At 32.4% G+C, this 24,263-nt stretch overlaps 1 protein-coding gene and 1 long non-coding RNA gene across 4 annotated transcripts in view; one reads left to right on the top strand and one right to left on the bottom strand.

Annotated features, from left to right (window-relative positions):
- The window catches only part of LOC140434605 (uncharacterized), a 66,720-nt gene extending 53,021 nt beyond the window's left edge, over positions 1-13,699 (bottom strand). The window contains exon 1 of the long non-coding RNA XR_011950065.1: positions 13,579-13,699. This is a non-coding gene — a long non-coding RNA (uncharacterized lncRNA). The remainder of the gene's footprint in view (positions 1-13,578) is intronic.
- Positions 1-24,263, top strand: part of inaE (inactivation no afterpotential E) — a 157,112-nt gene that overhangs the window by 116,206 nt on the left and 16,643 nt on the right. For 2 of the 3 annotated variants that reach the window (XM_072522986.1, XM_072522987.1), the window contains one exon: positions 21,890-22,345. In XM_072522986.1, the coding sequence (XP_072379087.1) occupies positions 21,890-22,345 (456 nt within the window). Of the gene's footprint in view, positions 1-21,889; positions 22,346-24,263 lie in introns of those variants that run through there. The other variant, XM_072522988.1, reaches the window with a different exon arrangement.

Below are 24,263 nucleotides of genomic sequence, written 5' to 3'. Positions count from 1 at the left end.
GACATAAAAAAAATGTAGCTAAGATAATTTTGAACAAAAACGTTTATTACTTATTTGTGTAGAATGAACCGTTCTCTCAGAAACAACGATTGGAGCGATCGGCAATTTTAAATGTCAGTTACGCACTCGAAATCAATGCTCAATAAAATTTGTATCAGCTCAACGGTAAAAATTCAATATCTTTTGACCCGAATATCCTATCGACAAATAACAAGATGCGTTTTAAAGATAAAAAGTGCAGCTTTCGTATGCAATTTTTGTATTTTGCCGCAAATGAACTCAATTTTTATAAAGGTGTTAAATAAATAAACAATGCGCGATTTTTGCCATTTTTTATGATTCTCATGAGATCAAACCAATGAATCTCTTTCATTGATTGACCACTATGGAGTTTTCATAGCAAAAACCTAATCTTCAACACTTATAGCATGAGATTTTAGTTTTGAGTTTTGGCAATAAATGTGAAGCATTTGAAATATGCTTAAAAAACGCTGAAACAATCTAAAACTAAACTGTTCTTTTTTAATTACATTAGTACGTTTTTCAAAAAGTACTTAACTTCTGTTATAAATTACCCCCAAAACCGTCTTCTTGGAGTCATTTCCCGACACGTGCGATCATTTGTAAAGTAAAAGTTTAAATTCTGCGGTTTTAGTCATATTTCAAATGCCTCTTATTTGTTGCCAAAAATCAAAATCGAATTTTGATGTTAAAGGTTTTAAAGACTGGTCTCTAGCAATGGAAATTTAGCTACGACCGGTCAATAAAACGAATAAATTTTATTGACCTCAAGAGAATCGTAAAAAATGGCAAAAATCGCGAAAAGTTTATTTATTGAACAGCTTTATAGAAAATTACTTCATTTGCGGCAAAATATAAAAATTTCATACAAAAGCTGTATGAACAAAAGCTGCTTTCTCCTTTAAAACGCATTTTGATTTTTGTCGATAGGACACTTTGATATTGAACTTTCAATTTTTTACCGTCGAGTTGATACAAATTTTATTTAGCATTAATTTTAAGCGCGAAACTGACAGTCAAAATCGCCGGTCGCTTCAAGCATCGTTTCTGAGAGAACGATTTAGTTCACACAAAAAGCGCTAATAAACATTTTTGTTTAAAATTATCTCAGCTACATTTTTTATTTGAAATATTTTTTATCTACTGCGTAGATTCTTGGCAAATCGATTTTTTTCCGCTTTTACTCCCCTACGAGGGGTGTTTTAAAGGGAAGCCCTTGGGTAAAAGTGGGGTATCTTTTTTGGGGTCCTAAAATTGATATTCTGAGCAAAATTCAGCTTGCTCGTATGATTTTGTGGAGTCAAATCTCTGACGACTGGACTAGAACTATATCCCGTTAATTGGGAATATGCTTAGTACTTATTTTCATTAACTATGTAGTAAGATCGTTGAAATATCGCCTTTAATAATGACTACCGCAGCAATGTATTATTGCAACTAGTATATTGAATAGATTCCTTTATTATTTAGTATGACTAGGCGTCGACTATCATAAACATATACTACGCTCAATAGTTATTAATTAATAGTATGTGTCACGTTATGGCTTCAGTACTAACCTGATCAATTTAGTTTCCCAGCCTGTACATAGCTTCTTGTTGATATTTTTCGGCAAACGGTGACTCTGTCATCATATGTACGGCCATCAGTCTTGATGGTGTCAGTTTTATATGTAGCTTTTCATATATCTAAGAGAAAGTGTAGGTACTAGACATAGTAGTACTTTTGTGGGGTAGTCCACCTTGATTTATTTCAAATTAAGCTACCCTTTGATTTAGTATTTTTTATCTTAAGAACAAAGTCTTTTTGTTACGTTTTTCTTTGTTGAATTAATATTGACAGTATGAAAAGATGGCGGAACAGATTTTCTTTTCCTATATTTCTTAATTTTGTCGCTTTTCCCGTGAACGGTGAACAGATAGTAGAATGGTTTTCTCAAAAACCAAATTACTGTGTAATGCAATTATCCTTATCTTCCGTCTATCTATTCAGTCGCAATTGCAATTTGAAAAACTATCTTTGAAATTGATTTGAGTCTTTTGGAATTTTTTCGGAACTTACTAGAAAATCAGTACAAAGTCAAGAGCAGCTTTCGACTTATCAAATAATTGTTCAATATTTTTTCCGGGTTTATAAGTCGTGGTCTGAAATTATTTCTTTATGATGTTTCGATTGCGACTGCGACAAAGACCATCGAATTGCCGGAACTATATTCCGTTAATTGGGAATATGCTTAGTACTTAATTCCACTAACTTAGTGGTACGATCGTTGCATTATCGCCTTTAATAATGACTGCCGCAGCAGTGTATTATTGCAACTAGTATCTTGAATAGATTCCTTTATTATTTAGCATGGCCAGGCAATCATACTACGCTCAATAGTTATTAATTAATAGAATATGCCACGTTATGGCTAGTTTCCCAGCCTGTACATACCTTCTTGTTGATATTTTTCGGCAACGGTGACTCTCTCATGGTATCTATCGCCATCAGTCTTGATGGTGTTAGTTTTATATGTAGCTTTTCATATATCTAAGAAAAAGTGTACTAGACAGAATAGTACTACTTTTTTGGGGTAGTCAACCTTGATTTATTTCAAATTAAGCTTCCCTTTGATTCAGTATTTTAGCGGCATGTTTAACTTAGTAACAAAGTCTTTTTGCTACGTTTTTCTTTGTTGAATTAATATAATTAATGTTGACAGTATAAGAAGATGGCGGAACAGATTTTCTTTTCCTATATTTCTTAATTTTATCGCTTATCCCGTGAACGGTGAACAGATAGTAGAATGATTTTGTCGGAAACCAAATTACTGTGTAATGTAATTATCCTTATCTTCTGTCTATCTATTCAGTCGCAATTGCAATTTGAAAAACTATCTTTGAAATTGATTTGAGTCTTTTGGAATTTTTTTCGGAACTCACTAGAAAATCAGTACAAAGTCAAGAGCAGCTTTCGACTTAACAATTTTATCGTTTATAAAATTGCCTAAAATATCATCAACAGGTTGACTGCTTTCCCAAAATATATTAATCACGGAACTGTGCATTACCGGTTCCCCGGGACCGATGGCTTGGTGCGGACACGATGAGTTACAAACCGTCGGGGACCGGTAGTGAGGTAATTAGTTTCTATATTTTTACAGTTTTATAATATAAATTATACGAGTTTTAAGATTAATTATTAAAAGTAAAAGCATTAAAAACTTACTATTATCCGTTTTTTTGACCAGGTTTCCTCTTAAAAATGTTTAAAGTGTCAAACAGCCTACTATTTTATACATATTTAACTTGAAATATCAAAAGACAGAAAACTTCTTCATATTTTACTAGTATAAATGATATTTGTTTCAGAAAAATAAACTATATTTTATGAATGCTATTAAAGCAAGATAAATACATTTCTGGTTGTCCAGGACATTCATTGCAATGACTTGTTACTTTTGTAACCATGTTACTTGCCTGCTTACGTGAATGTGGTTCTCCTAATTCATGATATTATCCTTGACACTGTCTTCTCCTTTTTTTCCAAGTCCAGACGGTTTAACCAAAGTATGTAGAACTCTTTTGGTAATAATGGTGTCTTCGTGTGCAACGCAAGTAACAAGTCACTCACATGTAAAGCTTCTTCTAAATTCCATTATAGATAATTGTGTGGAACAACTAATTCTGTTATAAAAAATCCGGGCATTTACAATAGCTTTTCCGAGCAAAAATTCAAAGACTAGTTTACGGTACCATTTTAAACTTTTTCTTAAAACGGAATGGTAAGAACCCATCTGATCACTAAAATCCACTCCTTTTTTACTTGATTGTAATCAATAATTGCCTTTGATTTTAATATAAGCTCACCCTGCCAGTTTCGTTTTCCTGTTGGTTTAAAGATAGCTGTGTGGGTTAGATATGTACTTAACATTAGAACTGGCCGTTTGTCCATCCATTTTATAATACGTATGGAGTTGTACTGAGTCCCCCAAATTTTTCCATTTTCAATTTTTTAGGTATCCTTTTACGAATGTTTTTTGAACAAAGATTTAGCTAAAGGTAAACTCAAGTAATAATTATTATCAGCATACAAGTAGCGATAGTAGCAATTTTCGACTTCAATATTTTCAAGAAGATAATACACTATCTGCTGAAAATTATTTACATAAGTAGTGGTATTTTTATCACAATAGACGGTTAGGTTGTTAGTATATCCATTCACTCTACATAACTTTTATAATTTAATTCCATACGGATGTGTTTTATTTGGAAGATATTGCTTTATTTGCAGTCTTCCTTGATAAAGTACTATCCTTTCATCGACTACCAAAATCCATCCTGGAGTTATATGTCATTTTTATTATACTGCTCATTATTACAAAAATGAATGCAATGCATCAATAAAAGGAACCTGTCTCGTCTCATGGTATTCGTAATAAACTCATTCCTCAACATGAGATCTTTTGACCAATACATCGTATAGGTAATTTTTAACAATATTTCAACGTTTCAGTAACAATTTTCCGTAACAAATCATCTGTTACAAATAATTTGTCAGCATCTAGAGGATTTTTTATTTCGTTAACGGTAAAATTAAATATAGGCCAGGTTTGATATTATTTCAACTCACCAGCGTCATTTTCACTCTCATCTATATCATTCCACTCGTTTTCATCATCATTTTCAGAGTCAGACATTTTTTCGTTTTTAATTTCTGTCTCATTATTATCATCAAATAAATCACTCGTACTTACATCACGGTACGATTCATCTGAAGAAAGAATATTCGGGTTCTTGAGCATCTGAATCCAAAGGATCGTCCCGTTCATTTGAACTGTAACTATTTGGCAACTCTGCAAGCACATAGTCTTTTGAATCATTTGGACTTTAAAGCGCATTTGCAATACTTGGGTTATCTTCTTTATATGTTTTATTTTCATCTGAAGTACACCGTCCGTTATACTCTACAGTATAAAAAAACATACCTACTATTGAAATGCGAACGATACTAAACGTCGATTGTCTGCGCAAGTCTTACCTGTTATAGACTTACAATATTCCAAGACCCTAATTATTTCAGCCTGTAATGGTGTTCCCCCTGAAATAGTTTTGAAAAATAACAGTTCAAAATTACAGGTTAATCACAGATCAGAGAACGTCGATGTCACGAGTTAACTAAATGTAAGATCGAATACTTACTGTGTTCCAATAATATGATATTTTCATACTTTACAATGGAATTACTAACAATAGTGTTACTAGCTTGGTTGGATGTATTATATGTAATCAAACTAACTATCCTTTAATAAAGTCGTCTAAGGAATGCAGCACAAAAATTCCGACAGAGAAGTCTTGTAAAATCTTCTACTTGAAAATGTATACTACATGGGTACATTGTCATTATGAACCAGGCAGATAAAATTAACGTATTAGAAGAAATTTTTGAAGTGAATACTTCTTATCACTCGGTATAAAAATTTTGCACGGGCCCGAAATAATATTTAGGATGTCGCGAAATATCGTAGAAATAAATATTTGTAGAAGTCCAAGGAAGGTTTAAAAGGTAAGAAAATATGATGAAATTGTAAGGAGAAGAGTAGATAAAAGCAATAATTTTATTTCCACACACAAAAAATATATACCTACTCCTTTGGATTGCCGTCACTAACACCGTGGTTATCGTTGCGTCTATTTACTTGTTTTACTTTTCACGCGAATAACTGGATTTCGACTCTCCTCCGAGAAGGAATTTTTGTTTTTTTTTTTAATTCAATATAATAAAATATAATGATAACCAAAATGAAGTATTTAAACATAAATACAATATATGTAATAACGAAAATGTAAATGATGAATAAAGTCTGTATTATATTTAACAAATTTTGAAAATTACTCAAATCATTAAAAAAAATTCTTAAAAAAAAAACATTTTTTAAATTTTAAAGAACTTAAATGTGTGGTGTTATTATAAAAAAATATTAACAATTTAGTAATAAGCAGATATAGAATTTCATTACCCTCCACGTAGTAATAACGCGCTATTATTCACTTCTTCTGGCATTCCTTAAGTGTCACGCGCTTTTTTTTATTTTCGTTAAGTAAATAATTTGCTTCATTTATATGTTGAACACGATTTCCAAACTGGAAGTCACAAACAAATTTTTTTTAATTATGTTCGTAATTGTTTCCACCAAATATAGTAGTTAAAACTTAAAGTGAACCCAGAAAATTCATTTGTTACAAGATGTTTATTTCAAGATGTAGTTGACGGCTCTTTGATAAAGATAAAACTTCAGAAGTTTTAGCAAAATAAAATCTGCGGTTTTAGTATGACCGCGTGACAAATATAGAAACAAAAAAACAGTTAAACGCCAAGGCTAAGCTGAGTAGGATCATTACAGCAATAACTTGTCACATTCCTATTTAACATTAAAGTAAAGTTCTTAAAAAATATCTGATTTTCAAAAAATTTAAACGTTACCTTTAAATTTTATTGCCTTCAAATAATGTGGCATCATTTGTTAACCAGTAATCTCTAGATCTCCTTCAGTGAATACGATTTTATTGTATTGTTTTCTTACACAAACCTCGTGCACTACTAATTACTGATTGATACAATAAAACAGCATTATCCGGTAAGCAATTATCTATCGATAATAAGTAACGTATATTTTTTATGTTACGTAAGTAGATTTAATGTTGTTTGGCTTTAATAATCACTTAATGGAGTATTAAACAATAAAATGTAGGTATATTGTCTACCTGCAGGAAATAAGGAAGTTATAAAATAAGGAAAAATATTACGCAATCGTTATTCATATTGATTTATAAGATACGTACATAAACTTGAAAAGAGAGAAAATAATAAGGAATGTACCAATTTTTATAAGACATACCTTGAGATGAAATTAAGGTTCAAATGAATAAACAGAACACAGTCTTAACAATTACGTGACTGCACAAAAAAATTGATCTACCCAAATTTTGTTACGATATTTTGACTACACATACGACTGTTCTAATGGTTTAGGTTCTTCTTTTTTTAAGTTCCATCTTCTATAGAAAAGTTTAACGAATGATGCACATGCGATCTTAATACGTATCTTAATTTCTTTGGTTTGGTCTACATTTGATGTTATCCATGTTTCTAAGTATTTGTAGGTATCCACACTCTCAATTATAGTGTCCTCAACAATCAATTGGATGTTTGCATCTGCTGATTTAGTCATGATCATGCATTTTGTTTTTTTCAAATTCATCCTTAGTCCGTATTCATGACAGCATTCATTAAGTCCTTGCATTACGTTCTGTAAACAATTGTTGTTATCCTTCATTATTACTGTATCGTCTGTAAAACGCAAGTTATTCAACACTTCTCCATTGATAGATATACCTTCTAATGAATCTGAGAGCGCTTCTTAAAATATCCCTTCACTGAAGACATTGAAGAGTAGTCGTGACAGCACGCAACCCTGGCGGATTTGTATTTATTATATCTATTATATCTGTATTTTGATATCTCTGGTGTTCTGGTTGTCAACTCTTACCTTGGCAGTTTGATTCCAATATAGATTAGATATAATTTTCATATCACGACTGTCAATATTTTTTGCTTTAAAATGATTCTACAAGCTTTTTATGTTTAACCTTATCAATTGCCTTTTCAAAATCTACAAAACATAAGTACATGTTCTGATTGATATCCATGCATCTCTGGGATAGCACATTCAAGTTGAACAAAGCATCTATTGTGCCCATACCATTTCCAAAGCCAAATTAAAAATACTTCAAGTGTATAACTTATTAAAGCTATTGTTCTGTGATCTTGCAGGATATTCCACTTAACCTTTTGGGTATTTCCACAAAGGTCAATTTCATCCATTTACTGGGGATTGTAGCAGTCTGATATATTAGATTAAAGTATTCAACCATTACATTAATAACATCTTCCTCAATGAGTTTTAATAATTCGATGGGCACATCATCTGGTCCAGTAGCTATGCCCTCTTTTGTATTTTTGATGGCAAAGATGGCTTTTTCCCGTAATATTGGTGGTCCGGTATCCTCTGTGGTTTCTAATGATATTGTTCTCTTTCATCGTTAAATAGCTTTTGGATATAATTGGTCCAGTGACACAATCTTCCCTTCATATCAGTAATAATATCTTCTTTATCATTTTTAAGGATAGGTTTAGGTTGTAAAGACATAACTGAAGATTTGGAAAACAAGGATTTGTACGAGAATGAACTTAGCTTATTCTGTCATATTTCTATTGTTCCATATTTTGCAGAGGTTGTAACCTACCAAGTTGGGCGGTAGACGTGATGTTTCTAATGGAAGATGGCAAATGTTCTGATAAATAGCAACACAGTTACACAAATCAAGATTCTAAGTTCCGGGCTTCAGTCTGGAAGAGATGGCTTGGTTAAGGTTCGCTAAAGGTAGACCACAAGTGAGATCGCTTGTAAGGTTTACGAGTGAAATAAACAGAAGAAAAGGAAAATGATTAAAATTTTGGGCACCACCGAGTCAGTAGCGCACCTAGAATTTGCCTCTGGGGGGGGGGGGGGGAGTTTGGTTGGTCACCGAAATTATTTTTATGATGATTATTTTTATGAATTGTTTTAAGTTAACTTCTGTAGCATTTACTATATAGACATAAAAGCTGAACAAACACCCATTCTTGTTCTGCCTCGAGCAATTATCCAACCAAATTATTATGGATTATTTATCCCTGTTTTTTAGAAAGAATGCGTAGAAAGTAGACACTATAATATCTTCTTTTCTTTTTCCTGATCTTCCTTTGTACCACAGAATTCCTAAACGACCGACTTTCTCTACCTTTCCCGACAGCAACAAGACTTTCGTTAAAAGCAGTTAACACCTAGTAAAAATGACTTCTTTAAACATACCTGCTCTTGGAAGCATTATCACTTTCTGAAGATCTAATAAAACTATGAGATCTGATGATTTTAGATGCGATTCCGAATAATGAGATACGGTAGGTCGAAAATAGTTCAAAGATAATTGTCAATAAAATTCGGAGCTGGTCGGTACCCTCGTTGTTCTTGTTTGAGAACAATAGCATTAGTATTATCAATTTCTCTCATATTTTTCAAAAATCGAATATTACTTTTGTCATAGCTTAACGTGGCGAGGGCAAAAGTTTTACAAACTTGTATATCTAATCCGTTAGCATCCCGTAGGTAATATTGCACAAGGTATATTACCCGTAGGTAATATACCATGCACAAACAAACGTTGAGCTTGCTTGTTCAGTTCCCAATACTGCTTGTTAATATCTTCTCGTCTCGCTTCATTTATCACTTCTAAACACTTCAGCATGCAGGTGTTTTTATTACAGGATTTTTGAATTTTGTGGTCACTAGCGACAGATGATAATTTCTGCTTTTTTCTTTTGGCAGGTGCTTTCTCATTTTTTGTTCTCTTTCTAATTGTTCCCTTTTGTGATTTACATCTTAGCGTGATTGTTTTCAGCAATGTCTATGGACGAAGTGACGATGTAGTCTACCACAACTTCACTAATTGATAAACAGACACATCTTTTTTCATTATAAGACATAGCTGGAGTGTGGCACAGGCAGTCGCCATTTCCATTACTGATACAGCCTTCTTCAGCATACGCTGCAGACGAGGACTCGCTACAAAAATCGTCTTGGTTTGGATCGTAGTCGGTATCATTGTTAACATTTTTGGTATTGACAAGCTCTTTATTTGCTTAACTACTTGACGGCAACGGCTGGTGGAAGCGTTGGTGGTGATACTAGAATAAAACAAACCAATACTTTATACACTTTTAATAGGTTACTAAATAACTATTAACTAACTAACTACTGCAATCGTGAGTTAATTTAATAAACACTAAATAGTGCTAAATTAGGAGTACATTAATTATATATTATTAAAAAATACATATTATTAAAGTGTTTAAGCGAGTTTTATTGGAGATTTTGCAGTTACATTTATAGTCAGTTCCAGCTCCAGCATAGTAAATGTAATGAAAATAAAAACAGAACTAAATATAAGAGGCACTTGGCATCTGGCACAATAATTAATAATAATTTATTGGGTACTTACTTCGAGGTATAAATCAAATTTTCTATACTAAAAGCTGACATTACTGGAAACAAACACATTCAATTTTTAGGTTGTTGTTTTAAAGTGCAATGCTAAATATGTCCTATCCGTCACTTAGGACGCGCTAGATTTTGGGTAGCATAAAATATTGCAATACTGACTGTCCTATCTGTTACACTAGGACAGTTTAGGGTTTAGTTTGAACTTAGGACAACAAGCTTCACTTCAGAACAGCTATTTATTGATAGATAGGACAACTGAGCTCTGAAAGGAAGATAAAGAATACTTTTCGCTACCACCCAGTACCGTTAGGACCAAAATTGCGATTTTATCAGTTAGGATCTTTCAGCTTAGCAGGGCAGGGCATGTGTCGGGTAGTAGGTATCTGCAGTGAGATACATCTAATTATATTGTTCTGAAGCTATTTTCTTGTGGAATTTTAAAGTAATTACTATTTAAATGGGAATAAGCCACAATTAAAGGTTAAAGTAAGTTTAACGTTTAAAGGTTAAAGCAAGTTTCCACTTCGGGAAACGTTCTCACAATACAAACATTAATAAATTAAACAAATTTTGTTTTTTTTGTTACTTGGTGAAAAATTCTTCTAATAATTTAATTTTTATCTGACTCATTTATATTGAAAATTCAGACATACATTATTCATTTTAAAGTATAAGAATTTAAAATGATATTGCCAATATTCTTGAGTTGCCTTCCTGGGACGACTTTACTTGTGAGATAGTTCATTCGATTACATGAGATCAACTTTAACTTGAGAATAGCCGTCAGAAAAAATCACAGCATGTAATTCGTCTTTAAAAAGACAAACACATGCCATGATGACGGTAAAATTCTCCTGTTAGTGATTCCATAGTAAATTATGAGGGAAAAACCAGGAAAAAAACCTCATAATACTATTGTAGTGTTTATTGTAGTGATTAATAGTGCAATTTTGTTGAAAACATGAATTCTAGAGCAAAGTAGATCGTGGAATTAGTTCCAAAGGTATGAAATCACTATAATTCTTTATAAGTTCTACTGATAATTAATTTATTTTACGGTATATGTGAAAAAATGCACTTTCAGTCTTTTTACGGGGTGATCTGTTTGTCAGTTTATAGGCAGCGTACGTATCATGGGATCCAGTTGTGGCTCTAAAAAGTGTAAGGAATTACGAAATAGACAACGTGAAAATTTTTTTGAAAGAAATTAGACTGGAAAGAAAAACAAATTTTTGTTGCTTTATTAGTTGATCAAGCTCCTAGAAAAAAGACATCTATTAAGCCTGAAAGTCTGTCAGGTCGCTGTTGTTTCTACGTCTATTCTTTAAAACTTAGAAGAGTAATGTTGTTTTGAAAGTTTAGGTAATCCTTCCAAAAATGCTGTAAAGTACGGATACTCTTCTTCTTTGCGTGAATTATCTGTCAACTTAATTTTGTTTCTCGTACCGTTTTTAGTATCCTCTATTTTTCATCATTGTTGTTGTATTTCTCAGAGTTGAGTCTTTACCTAACTGACTACGTACTTATACCCAGTTCTGAATCATCCATTCATTAAATCCAAGGGTATTTCAAAACTTCTTCTTACATACGTCTTTTTTCTCATCTTTTAAGTAAGTACTCTTATATTAAAAATAGAGAATTTGATAGATCTCAAATATATAAACACGCATTGGATAATGAACATAGGGTTCAATGGAATGATTCAAATATAGTCCTAAAAGAAACGGATGGTAAAAAGAGAAAAATCAAAAAAGCGGCTCTAATTATGATAAATTAGACCAATTGTGTCGCAAATTCCTCGGCAGAATGTAGTAGGATCTGGTTACCCATATTAAAAGAGGAAGTTATTAAAAGGAAAGTACCAGTATTAGTAAGTCAGTAACATACGGAGGATACATCATTTATGTTTTTTAAATAACAAACATAAAAAATCAGAATTTGGTGTTTATTGAAAGTAAACTAAATGCACTACCAAATACTTACCATGTCGGGATAGTATTATGAGGTTTTTTCCTGGTTTTTCCCTCATAATTTACTATGGAATCACTAACAGGAGAATTTTACTGTCATCATGGCATATATTTGTCTTTTTAAAGACGAATTACATGCTGTGAAAGTCGTCCCAGGAACGCAACTCAACAATATTGGCAATATCATTTTAAAGTCTTCTACTTTAAAATGAATAATCTATGTCTGAATTTAAATGAGTTAGACAAAAATTAAATTATTAGAAGAATTTTTCACCAAGTAACAAAAAAACAAAATTTGTTTAATTTACTAATGTTTGTATTTTGAGAACGATTTTCGAAGTGGAAATTGAAACGTCAATAAACTTACTTTAACCTTTAATTGTGGCTTATTCCCATTTAAATAGTAAGTACATCTAATAAGTTCCGTATCACCACAATATTTCGCGTGTCGGGCGGTAGGTGTAACAGTGAAGTGTAGCAGGTATAGCATTTAACAAAAATGAAACAGAATCAACACCAGGTTTATATTATTAACAGAAAATTTAGATTAGTGGATGACTTACAAATCGGATAAATAGATCAATTTATCGCCATTAGGTTGACTTTCTTGTTCGGGTGATGACACAAAAGTGAGCTAATTTCGAGTTAGTTAGTTAGCGTTTAATTTTTTGTCAAAGTATGAGAATTTCGGTACTCATGCGAGATTCGCCCTAAATAGGGGTTAATGTCTAGAATGAAATAATTATAAGATACTTATATTGTTCTGTCCATCTTAATAAGTCGTCTATTTTCATGTTTTTCTAGACTTTAGACTTCTTTTTGTTATTGTCCTAACCAAATAAATAAAATTATCGACCACTTTATGTTCGAAAATATTTTAAGAGTTGTCCGGATATTGTCGACTAGAATGGTAATTTCCACTTTATTCACGGACACGTTGTAGCCAATCTACTAAAAATTTGTTGGTTATACATTTTCCCCTAATTTTTTTAAAATAATCTTTTTTTGAAGACGATTTCCTGAGTGGAAGTCGAAACGTCAAACTTGTTGTTTAAAAATGTAGTTTTCATTACAATCAATTGTGTATTCTCCATACAAACATATTATTTAAATCAGCACATTAGATTATTGCAAACAGTCACTTTAGATGGATAAGATGTGTCAACAGCTTAAGAAAAGAAAAATATTTTTATAAAAATCACTTAATTATTTAAATGAGTGTAAATGATTTTGTATAAAAAATTAATAATTCCAATTTTTTCTGTACAGCTGTACATGATTTATATAGTCGTTTGTGATTGTTAATCTATTATGTATGTTCCAACTCAAATGTTATTACTTCAAAGGCCTAAATCTTTCTATTGAACCAAAAGTCATCAAAACTTCGCAAAACAGTTCAGTTTGGAATGGTTGTTATGAAAATGTGATTATTCTCTTTAAATGTATTAGTTTTATTTGGCAAATTATGACTAGACCCTTGTTAAAGAATTAAAAGAGAGTTACCTTTAGTAAAATATTTGCTTAGTTCCTGGTAAAATATGTACTTAACTATATCAAACACATCACACTGCACTTTAAAATCAACTAGTTTTGTACAGAAAGTGAGATGCGTTACCTAAATCCCCCTTCGTCTAACTTTGTCTAATTATTAAATTGTTTTATTATATGATAATTCGGTTATTTGCATAGCAACGTTAATTAATGGAATCAAAATAAAACTGGTTTTAATGACTGTAAACTTTGTTTCTAATGAGATAAATACAGTGTTAAACCCACATTTTGATAACAAAGTATACAGTAATCGTGACAAGCCTACTATGGTGGGAACTACTAAAATACAAAATTTCTTTAGAAGTGGTACTAAAGTCAATAGCCCCTACAAAATTGTTTCAACGTTATTGTAATTATAACATCTAAAATTTTATTGTTATTTAAACTTCTTTGCCTATATCGCTACTTCAATACAAAAGAGATACAAACCAAATTCACCGTTTTTACAGGGGTGTTATGCAAAGTTTTGACTTTTATTTTCGGTTCATTTCTCTTTTATTTTATATCAATTACATGCAAAATAAATATTGTTAGAAAGGTAAATTTAAACTGTATTTGATATTGTATTCAGATATAACGTAAGTATTTTCCTGAAAGTGATATTAGCAGATGTTTCTTTTGTATAAAAAATATTTGTAATGTCATGATAAATATTTAAAATAAAAGGACACATACCAAAGAAACAAACATTTTAATCAATGTTTTGTCATTAATTTATGTAGATTTTAGTACAATTGTTACAAAAAAACTAGGAAAACCAAATCAAGATGCTGAAATTAAAAGAAGAACACAACTGGCATGGGGCGCTTTCGGCAAACTAGCATATATCTTGAAAAACACCTCCATTCCTGTAAACTTAAAGAAAAAGGTATATAACACATGCATACTACCAGTTTGTACCTACGGCTTGGAGACAGTAGCCCTTACCAAAAAATCTGCTAAAAAATTAGAAACAACGCAAAGAGCAATGGAACCAATCATGCTTGGAATATCACTGAGAGACAAGATTAGAAACACCGAGATAAGACGTAGAATAGGGATATTGTGGAAGAAACTACAAAAATGAAATGGCGCTGGGCAGGTCACGTAGCCCGATATAATGACAACAGGTGGACACGGAGAATTCTAGAATGGAGACCAAGGACGACAACAAGAAGTATGGAAAGACCTCAAAAAATATGGGTAGATGACATAAGAGCAGTGGCAGGCAAACAGTGGATTAGATTAGCGCAAGATAGAGAAAGATGGAAGCAATTGGGAGAGACCTACGTTCAGGAGTGGATGGAAAACGGTTGACAAAGAGGGAGAGAGAGAGAGATTACAAAAAAAAGATGACAATGTCAGGCTATAAAAATAATAAAAATTAATAGAAACATAAAAGTCTGTATCAAAAGTCTGTATTAAAACTAGTTATTCTCAAGTTACGTAGGTACTGATAACTTATTAAAGGCAATTCAAAAATGAGCTATTATTTTTACTAATACAAGGTACAATTATAACTAGCTAATAAAAACTGTCACATTTTGGTCATAATTTCTACTTCTTGAACCTTATTAGTTTAATAAACAACTAGAAACATTAAGAAATCGCGATAAAAATGAATCAACCGTATATAAAAATTTGTGTAACTCTATACTTGAACATCAGTCTTAAAGATTGGAAAACAATCCTTCATAATACTTTGGTATAATATATTTATTTATCAGGTTAAGAATACACTGTTTTTTGATTGTGCAATTTTCAGCTTCTGAGAATATAGTCCACAAGCAAGTTGTTTGAGATTAAAAAAAATTTCATGGGTCAGTTCTTTCACTGAATAAGGTGGCCCTTTTTTCTTTGCAGTTTTTATTAATGTCGATCAGGTACATCATTTTGAGAAGACTTCAAAGCTCTGGACACATTTCGTTGAATAGATGAAATGAATGAATCGTATATAACGATACTTTGGTAAAATTTCAGTCATATTGGAGTAAATAAATCGTCTTTATATTTTTAAATCGGCAGTTTTCCAAAACTCATTAAAAATTGTTAGTCTTTCTTGGGTTGTAAATTTTGTAAAACATTGTAACTTGTACTTATCAGTACAAACCGGTCCCATTTATTTTTCTTCTTTTAGATTTTGACAAGCATGGTTATGCCTTACCACTATTTCTTAATAACTTGGTACCATTTTTTTTCCATAGATTTGGATTTGCATTCCTTTTGCGACCTTTTTTTTATTGTTTCCATTTTCAGATGTACCGACACTACTTGATAAGCTAATGTTAGACCTCAGTGTTGGTAGGCAGTATATTAACATTGGGTGGCTGAACATCTATCGATATAGGTAGACTGGATCTTAACAAAGGAACATTCTACAGTCAATTTATTAGGGTGTATAATTTTTTGGATTTTGTTATTAGAACCGGAGGGTGCAGGTTTTGAAGATAATTGTTGCTGTTCCGTTAACTGCCTTAAATTAACAATATTTTCATCAGAATCAGTGTCACTCTTTAGTGAATCGTCCTTGGTTTTAAAGTAGGGATCCTTAACACTGTCGTCTGAAGAGAAATCAGCCCTGGAGCTGCTTGAAAACGAAGACGAGCTGCTTAAAGACGAAGACAAAGTAGATGCAGAGTCGCTGCATTAAAGTAAATGATTCAAGTAAAATTGCTTGCTATTTCTATTATAAACTAATTTGCGGAGTAGCAAAATACATATTCAGACAATGTCCAAATAAAAGTCAAAACAAAATGCGGACGGAAGTACGTTATCAATTAAAATTGGAAATAAACACGTTGTGTAATATGATATTCAAACTTCTGAATTATATTAAAATAAGATGATATATTATCACAATGAATACAATATAAAAGTAAATGAAAAAAACTGCATTTTACTTTATAATTAACATTTTATTATCTTAAAAAATGCAAAAGAGTTGTATCCCAATGTATGGTTCTTTTTTATTTTAAATGATATAGCAGCTCCGACAATATCATAAGCAAAATGAACATATTCCGTAATACATCTTTTTTGATTAAGAAATAAAAATATATATGCGAATATTCTGTATAAAATGGCCGTATTTCTTTACACATATCTTTTGTTTAAGAAATAATATAATGCTTACGTGAATCTTATATGAAAAACGGACGTATTTCGGAATGTGTCACTTTTGTTTATAAAAACGATAACAACGACTAGGGTTTTTTGAAATGTGGTTATTTAACACAAAAGAAACGTGCACTCACTTCGAGTGTCCGGACGCAACTAACAAATTGGCGGTTTTGTTCATATTTATTCTCTCAAATATACAAATGCAAAAAGGTCGCTAGTGTCATTTCGATATTAAACAACGTAAAATATGTGGGGGTTTCAGTGGTATATAAAAATATGACGTTAGATTTTTTGAATAAACTCTATTTTCGTTGTTTTTGATTTGTGGCCCTTTTGTATTAAAGTATGGCTCGGTTTACATGCATTAGGCTACGTGTTTTTAATGTTCTTGAAGATAATTAAATGTGATTTAGCACATAAATAACAAAAATACCCTAATAGCACACGAACGTCTATACTACGTCCTTTACGGACTTTAAGGACGTCCGTCGAACGTCAGCTTTGGTCCCAAGGACGTCCTATATTGGTCCGAATGTCTCTTTGCCAAATGTCCAATGGACGTCCATTTAACATCCTGAGCGGACGTTTGTTGGACGAACAGGGGCGTTATCTGGACCTTAATCAGACGTCCGGTGTACTTACTTAAGAGATTTTTAAGATGTCCCTCGGACGTTTATTTTAGCGTTAAGAATGTACAGTAGATGTATAGCGCCTCCGTACGAAATACTAAAAGTGGCGTCATCCTCTTCATATTAAGAATGTATTTTGGGAAATAAAAAATAAATGTTTAAAGGAATTTACAGTTATTATTACACATTACATTCGATATTAGACATTTATTTATTTATATTTATTTCCATAAATAAATAAATCCACTGTCAAAATTATACAAAAATGCAACATTATACAAATAGACAATATATAAAATTACAAATAAATATAAAATATACATGAATAAAATAAATAAGTAGACATTTATTTAGACAAAGTATCATTTTGCATTTTGTATTTTGGTATTTCAAATACTACCCAAAATTATTGATACATAAGTTAATCAAATCTATCTCATGAGGTAATAATAATAATATCGTATGGCAGGTTCCGGCGCTGTTGCATTTTTAACCTTGTATCAAGTAGCTAATATCGATGCACACGTTAGCCTAGGGGGACCGATGGCTTAACGTGCCCTCCGAAGCACGGTAAACGGCTCGTATCATTTTAGAATTGAAAATGTCGTTGTGGTGCTAATATTCGAACTCGTGCGCTCTGGGTTATGAAGCCAGTATCCTGCCACTGAGTTACGGCCGTCCACATGAGGTAACTGATTTGCATGCATTACAAATCAGACCATAAATATATTATTTAAACCATAATTAGTTATACGATAAGGAACATGGAAATGTGAATTATGACACAGTGAATGGGGAGAAATATGAAAACAAATTAGCTGAAGCAATTCAGGAGATTGGATTATTTCATTAACAAGCTTAAAAATAAAGATTAATGCAAATTTAACTCTTTTGGTAAGAAGGGAATCCAGATTCAAGAAATTGATCATACCAGAATGAGAATATGGTCTATACAATGTATAAGAGCAGTAGATCAGAGATCTTTTTTCAGCTCTCTTTACTTTTAGATACATGCTTGAGTAAAGGGAAACCAGATCATAGTTGAATTTTCAACTTGAGAGCGGACAAGAGAAAATTATAGTTTTTAGACATGCAATCCTACGAAAATCTCCGGTATGCCTCTTAATGAAATCAAGCTGTTTCATAGTGTTGTTGCATATAAAATCTATATGCAAAAACCTAAGTCCTATTGAAGGACAAATTTCTTTGAAAAACCACACCTAGATCTGTGATATTATTTACCCTCCCAATAAAAATATTATCCAAATTATAGTTAAATACCATAGTCTCAAGAGATCGTTAAATTCGATCACCAAACATTTCGAACAACTGTCCAAATATTTCTGGAACAGTGACCCGAAACAATCAGAATAGTTTCAGAATAATATGAAAACAATTTTTTTGGCATATGCGTATGTTAAGATTTCATAGTCAGTCAAGGATCTGATAGCATCTTCAAAAAAAAAAAACTGTGAAGAGAATCGGTCCCAAGTGGGTATTACAGAGCTATTCAGTTTGACACAAAAATCGGTCTGGCATATAACTATTCAACCAGTAAAGAAGTTCGCTAGAAACTCCAAAAAAATTCCAGTTTATGCAATGATTTACCCTGTACAATATGCTTTAGACCGGCATTATAAATGGAATCGACCTGAAAAATATTTTTTAATGCATTTATAAAGTAATCAGTGTAAACTAGTTGATTAGTAGAAGTTGAACTCCCTGGCAAGAAAGCATGCTAACCAGTATGAAGCTGATTCTTCAGATTAACTGTCAAAAAACTTAGTCAGTAAAGCCTTGAAAATTTTAGGTATAGCAGAAAGAATTGTAATGGAACAATAATTAAAAATCAATGATTTAATCAATTCCTTAAAAATAAGTTAGGATATTCTATCTGGACCAAGACCTTTATTGGTATTAAGACACTGTCAGCATGCTAGAATGTCACAAATTTTAATAGTTAAGGAGTGAATATTGCTGTGACTGATATCGGGTCTTTGACTCCACTTGTCTAGACAGGAGACAGAAGGATTGTGGACACTGCTAAAAAAATTGACAAAAGCGTTGACAATGACAGCGGCTCACTAAAAACAGAATCATTCAACTTGAAATATCATAATTATTTTCCTGACAATTGTGTGGCCGGAAAATAGAAGCAGACAAGTCAATTTTTGATTTTTAAAGTTAAAATCGTAAGTATGAAAAAGATCAATACTTGACATAAAAATTAGCCAGTTTTATTTCAGCAGTAGATAATTTTTTAGGTACCTATTTTTAATGAATTAAAATTTTTCTCAAAAATTGACTTGTCTCTTTCTGAACACCCTCCACACAATTTAACCAATACAAAAATCATAATTGCTAATGCAACATGCAAATTAAATTTTATTTATATTTTTATTCCAGCATCGGCCCTCTCTTTAGTCCCCTTCAAATATTTCATTAGCAAGTTTTAAATCTCCTTCTCTATGGCAGCGCTGGTTTTGGAGTTCTTCCAGTCAGCATCTAAAAACAAAATTAATGTACATTCATAAATTGAAGAAATTAATTTCATATTTAGTTAATTATACTTTGCTTATTGTGAATCAATCATCATTCAAAAGCATAAATTTAAACACGTGAACTTCAAGGTGCAAAGTGCCGTAGTCTGAATGAATCTCGCTGAACTAGAAGAATACCAACCCAACTATTGGTATTTATTTCTAATGACTAAATGAGCAGTAATTACACTTTGATAGTTAAAAAACAAAAATACCAATGTAAGTGTATAAATAAAGTGTATGGCCATGTCTAATACAAATATTCATCTCATATCTCTAGGTGTAGTTCTTGAAGCAACCTCATAGCCAGACCTAAACATTTGTAGAGTTGATAAATTTTGCCATCTAAATTACATATAGGACAGAGTTAACGATATGCTTCATAGACTATTTGTGGCCACTTACCTTAAATTGATTTATGTTAACAAGTTACAAACCTTTTAAAATCATGCCTATATGTGTGTCCTCAAAAGCTTTTTTACTTGCTTTTTACCTAGCCAACTATATTTTCCGTGAATTTTATTGCTGATCAGCTTCTTAAGGCTTCTCCTAACGAATTCGTCAATGGTCTACTCACCAATTTTGGAAAGCTCATTGTCATAAAATATAAATCAGCATGTAACAGTAATCTAACTACCCCATAAACTTGATCATCCATGCTCAATTATTTTAGCTTAAACTGTCTAATAAAAGAGCTTATTTTTATTAGAGCTTAAGCTCTAATAAAAACTTAAACCAACATTTATTTACAATGTTCTACAACATGCATCTAAGGTAAAGAGCCTCTATTACAAAATCAAACATTTGCTTTTTCTGATTTCTCATAACCATGGTAAATGCCTATTAAATCTACAATTTTTGGATTTATAAACAAATTACACAAAATAGGATAAAACCGACTACTAGAACTCATATGGAGCAGAGCATTTTTTTGATGGAGAAAAGTGGAAATATTTTCCAGGGAAAACGTCTTTAAATTTAAGTTCTCTGGGTAAAGCAAAAAGGGGTCGGGCATCTTATGGCCAATGAAAAATATCAGGAACTTCTTTATGAATTTTTAGAAAAATTAAAAATATCTCGATAAGGTTCTCTCGAATTCTCGTGATAACCTTGTTTTGACCCTTCATCAGTTTCATTGAAAGAAGAGCTTTGTCTTCTTCTTCCTATGCTGTCTCTATTAACGGAGGTTGGCGACCACATTTCTAAAAGTTTCTCTGTCTTTTGCAACGTGGAATAATTTGTCTACAGTCATGTTTGTCCAGTCTCGAATATTTCGCAGCCATGACTTCCTCTTTCTACCTATTCCCTTTTTGCCATCGATTCTACCCTGCATGATGACCTGCAGAAGACTATATTTGTCATTCCTCAGTATGTGTCCAAGATATGCAGTCCTGCGTACTTTTATTGTTCTCAACAATTTTTTGTCTCGACCCATCCTTCTCAGCACTTCCTCATTGGTGACCCTGGCAGTCCATGGAATTCTCAACATTCTCCGGTTTATCCAAAGTTCAAAGGCTTCAAGCTTCTTAACTATTTGCGCCTTAAACGTCCATATTTCTACCCCGTACAATAGTTGGGACCAGACGTAACATTCAACAAACCTCAGTCTCAGTGCAGTATTCAGATTTTTGCCACAGAACAATGGCTTGAATTTTAAGAACGCTATGAAGAGCTTTGCTATAAAAATGTCTCTCATCTAAAATAGTAGTTCTAATCACTATAACAGTAGTTCTAAAGAATAAATCAGATCATATTGTACACTACACGAATTGTTGGAAAATTGGTAAATTTAAAACTCTTGGAATAAAATTTTTTTGCTATAGTGATACAATATTCTGAAATTAATATTAATCTTATCAATCTTATCTTATAATTTAATAAAAAAAAACGAATTTGTATAATTTGTTAAATTTTTAAATAGATTTGTTAAATTTGTTTAAATAGATATTAGAGAATTGGTTACTTTATGACCGAAAATATATATTCTACTTCTAGGTTGTAACTTCCAAAGGTCCCAAAAAACCTCAACGTTCAGCTTCCACCAGTGAACCTTCCTCCAATTATTATTCCGCCACTTCAATACCAAACTGTTTACTCGAAACAAGTTTTACCTCTCTTCAAAGTCCTTCTAGCAATTCGTCCATTACTAACGGCTACTACTCCACTAGAAGCCAACCGTCCCCTCTTTCTTCCACGCCCAATACCCTTTGCCCATCCATTCCCGTAATGAAGCTACAGCCGTCCCGAGAAGAGCCGAAGACCATTAGCCGAAGTTTGAGCCTCAGTCTTAGAAGTACTAGCACGCCAAAGATGGATTTGATACACGATGACTGGCTGGGACTCGCACCATTGGCTAGTCCAGAAAGTGTTTCCGATTTATCCAGCATTAGTTCTAGAGCTAGTCTCGTCACAACGAGTAACGTTATTGTCGAAATAAATTGTACACCAAAGGTAAGATCATGTAATCGTAATGCTTTTGCAATCTACCGTTGTTCCATTATTTTAATCTAACAAACAATGTTAATTTTTAGTTTTAAATAATTTAGACTATATAATAGAAGGTTTAACCTTTAAGTTTACAGTAAAAGAAAGTTTATTTTAAATGGTACCTTCCTTTTGTGCTATTTACGCGAAGGAGGTCGGCAAACATCATAGCTATTCGGATTTTTGAGATGGCTGCTCTAAAAAGTTCATTTGATGTACATCCGTACATCATTTCCTTGGATCCTTTCCTGAATAATCAGTTGAATCAAGCTGTAACCCTCTCCATATGTAATATGTCCAAGATGTTCCAATTTTATTGTTTTGATTGAATTTAAAAATTTACATTTCTTTATTCATTCTTCTCAGGTTTGGGTGTGTTCTGTCCATGATATTTTCAGAATTCTTCTTAACACCCATAACAAGAATGATTCCAGTTTTTTCATTGATATTGCATTCAAGGTCCAAGCTTTTATTCCATCAAATAAAGTTAAGAAAACGAAGAACTTGGCAAACCAACTTTTAGCTTCAACTCTAAATCTCTTGTGCAGAGGAATCTTTTCGTTTTGTTGAAATTTGCTGTAGCCTTTTCTATTCTGATTTTGATTATCTGGAAGTAATCATTTGTGGAGTTAATTATTATTCCCAGATATGCATATTTGTCCTCTCGTTGGACATTGGTTCCGTCCAGTCCATCAATAAATCGGAATTGCGAACAGAAATGGACTGTTCATAAATCCTATTTGTTTGGCCTATATAGGATCAGGGGCAATCTGCACAAGGAATTTCATAAACTCCGTGTTGTTCATTTGTCTTTTTGTTCATCGTCTTTGATTGATCAGACAAGAGATGAAAGTTTTTGTTGGGAGGTAAATATTATCTTTACTGTTCTTGATTTAAGAATTTTGTCGATTTTTTTAGTGACACCTTTGATAAGGATCTGAGTCTTTGAGTTGAGATTGAGTGGTAGATTGATATCTGCGGATGCTCCTATTGATGTGATTTTTGCGGTAACCATTTTGGATGAGGGCTTTCCTCAGATGAGAGCGGCGGAATTCAGTCTCGATTTTAAATGTACACTACTATTGACCCCATAAAGCTTAAAACAATAAAATTTGGGGTAGCTCGTCATTCTTCTTCTTTAAGTGCCGTCTCCCCATCGGAGTTTGGATATCATCATCACTATCTTTACTCTATCTACTGCTGCTCTAAAGAGTTCTATAGAACTGCATTTAAACCAGTCCCTTAATCCTTCAACCACGACCCTCTCCTTCTTCCTATACTCCTTTCTCCTCTTATCGTTCCCTGTATTATCAGCCTTAGCAGTTTATATCGCTGCCCCCATTACGTGTCCCAGTTATTGTAACTTTCTTGTTTTTATGGTTTTTATTATTTCGCATTATTTGCCCATTTCTCGCAATACTTCCGTGTTAGTTTTTTTCTGTGTCCATGCTATTCTAAGCATCCTCCTGTAACACCACATTTCAAAGAACTGTAACTTATATATGTGTTCTTGCTTTAATGTCCAGCTTTCAAGTCCATATTGCAGTATCGAAAACACGTAGCATCTCAGTGCTCTTACTCAGTTCTAATCTAAGGTCTTTGTTGCAGAGAGTTGTTCTCATTTTTACAAACACATTTCTTGCTATTTCTATCCTGGCTCTTATTTCGGTTGTTTGATCATTATTGTCTGAAATCCAGGTTCCTAGGTATTTGTATTTATCAACCCTTTCTATCAGTACATTTCCCAAATGTATGTTTGTTGGTATATTTGTTTTCTTTGTTATTATCATGTATTTGGTCTTTTTTATATTCATTTTTAGTCCATATTTTTCACAGAAACTGTTTGTTTTGTTTAGCAGTAATTGGAGTTGTTCAGCAGAGCTTG

Source organism: Diabrotica undecimpunctata, chromosome 2, assembly GCF_040954645.1.
Source record: "Diabrotica undecimpunctata isolate CICGRU chromosome 2, icDiaUnde3, whole genome shotgun sequence".
Lineage (NCBI taxonomy): Eukaryota > Metazoa > Arthropoda > Insecta > Coleoptera > Chrysomelidae > Diabrotica > Diabrotica undecimpunctata.
Note: the sequence above shows the minus strand (reverse complement) of the source record. Positions and strands in the feature narration are given on the sequence as shown.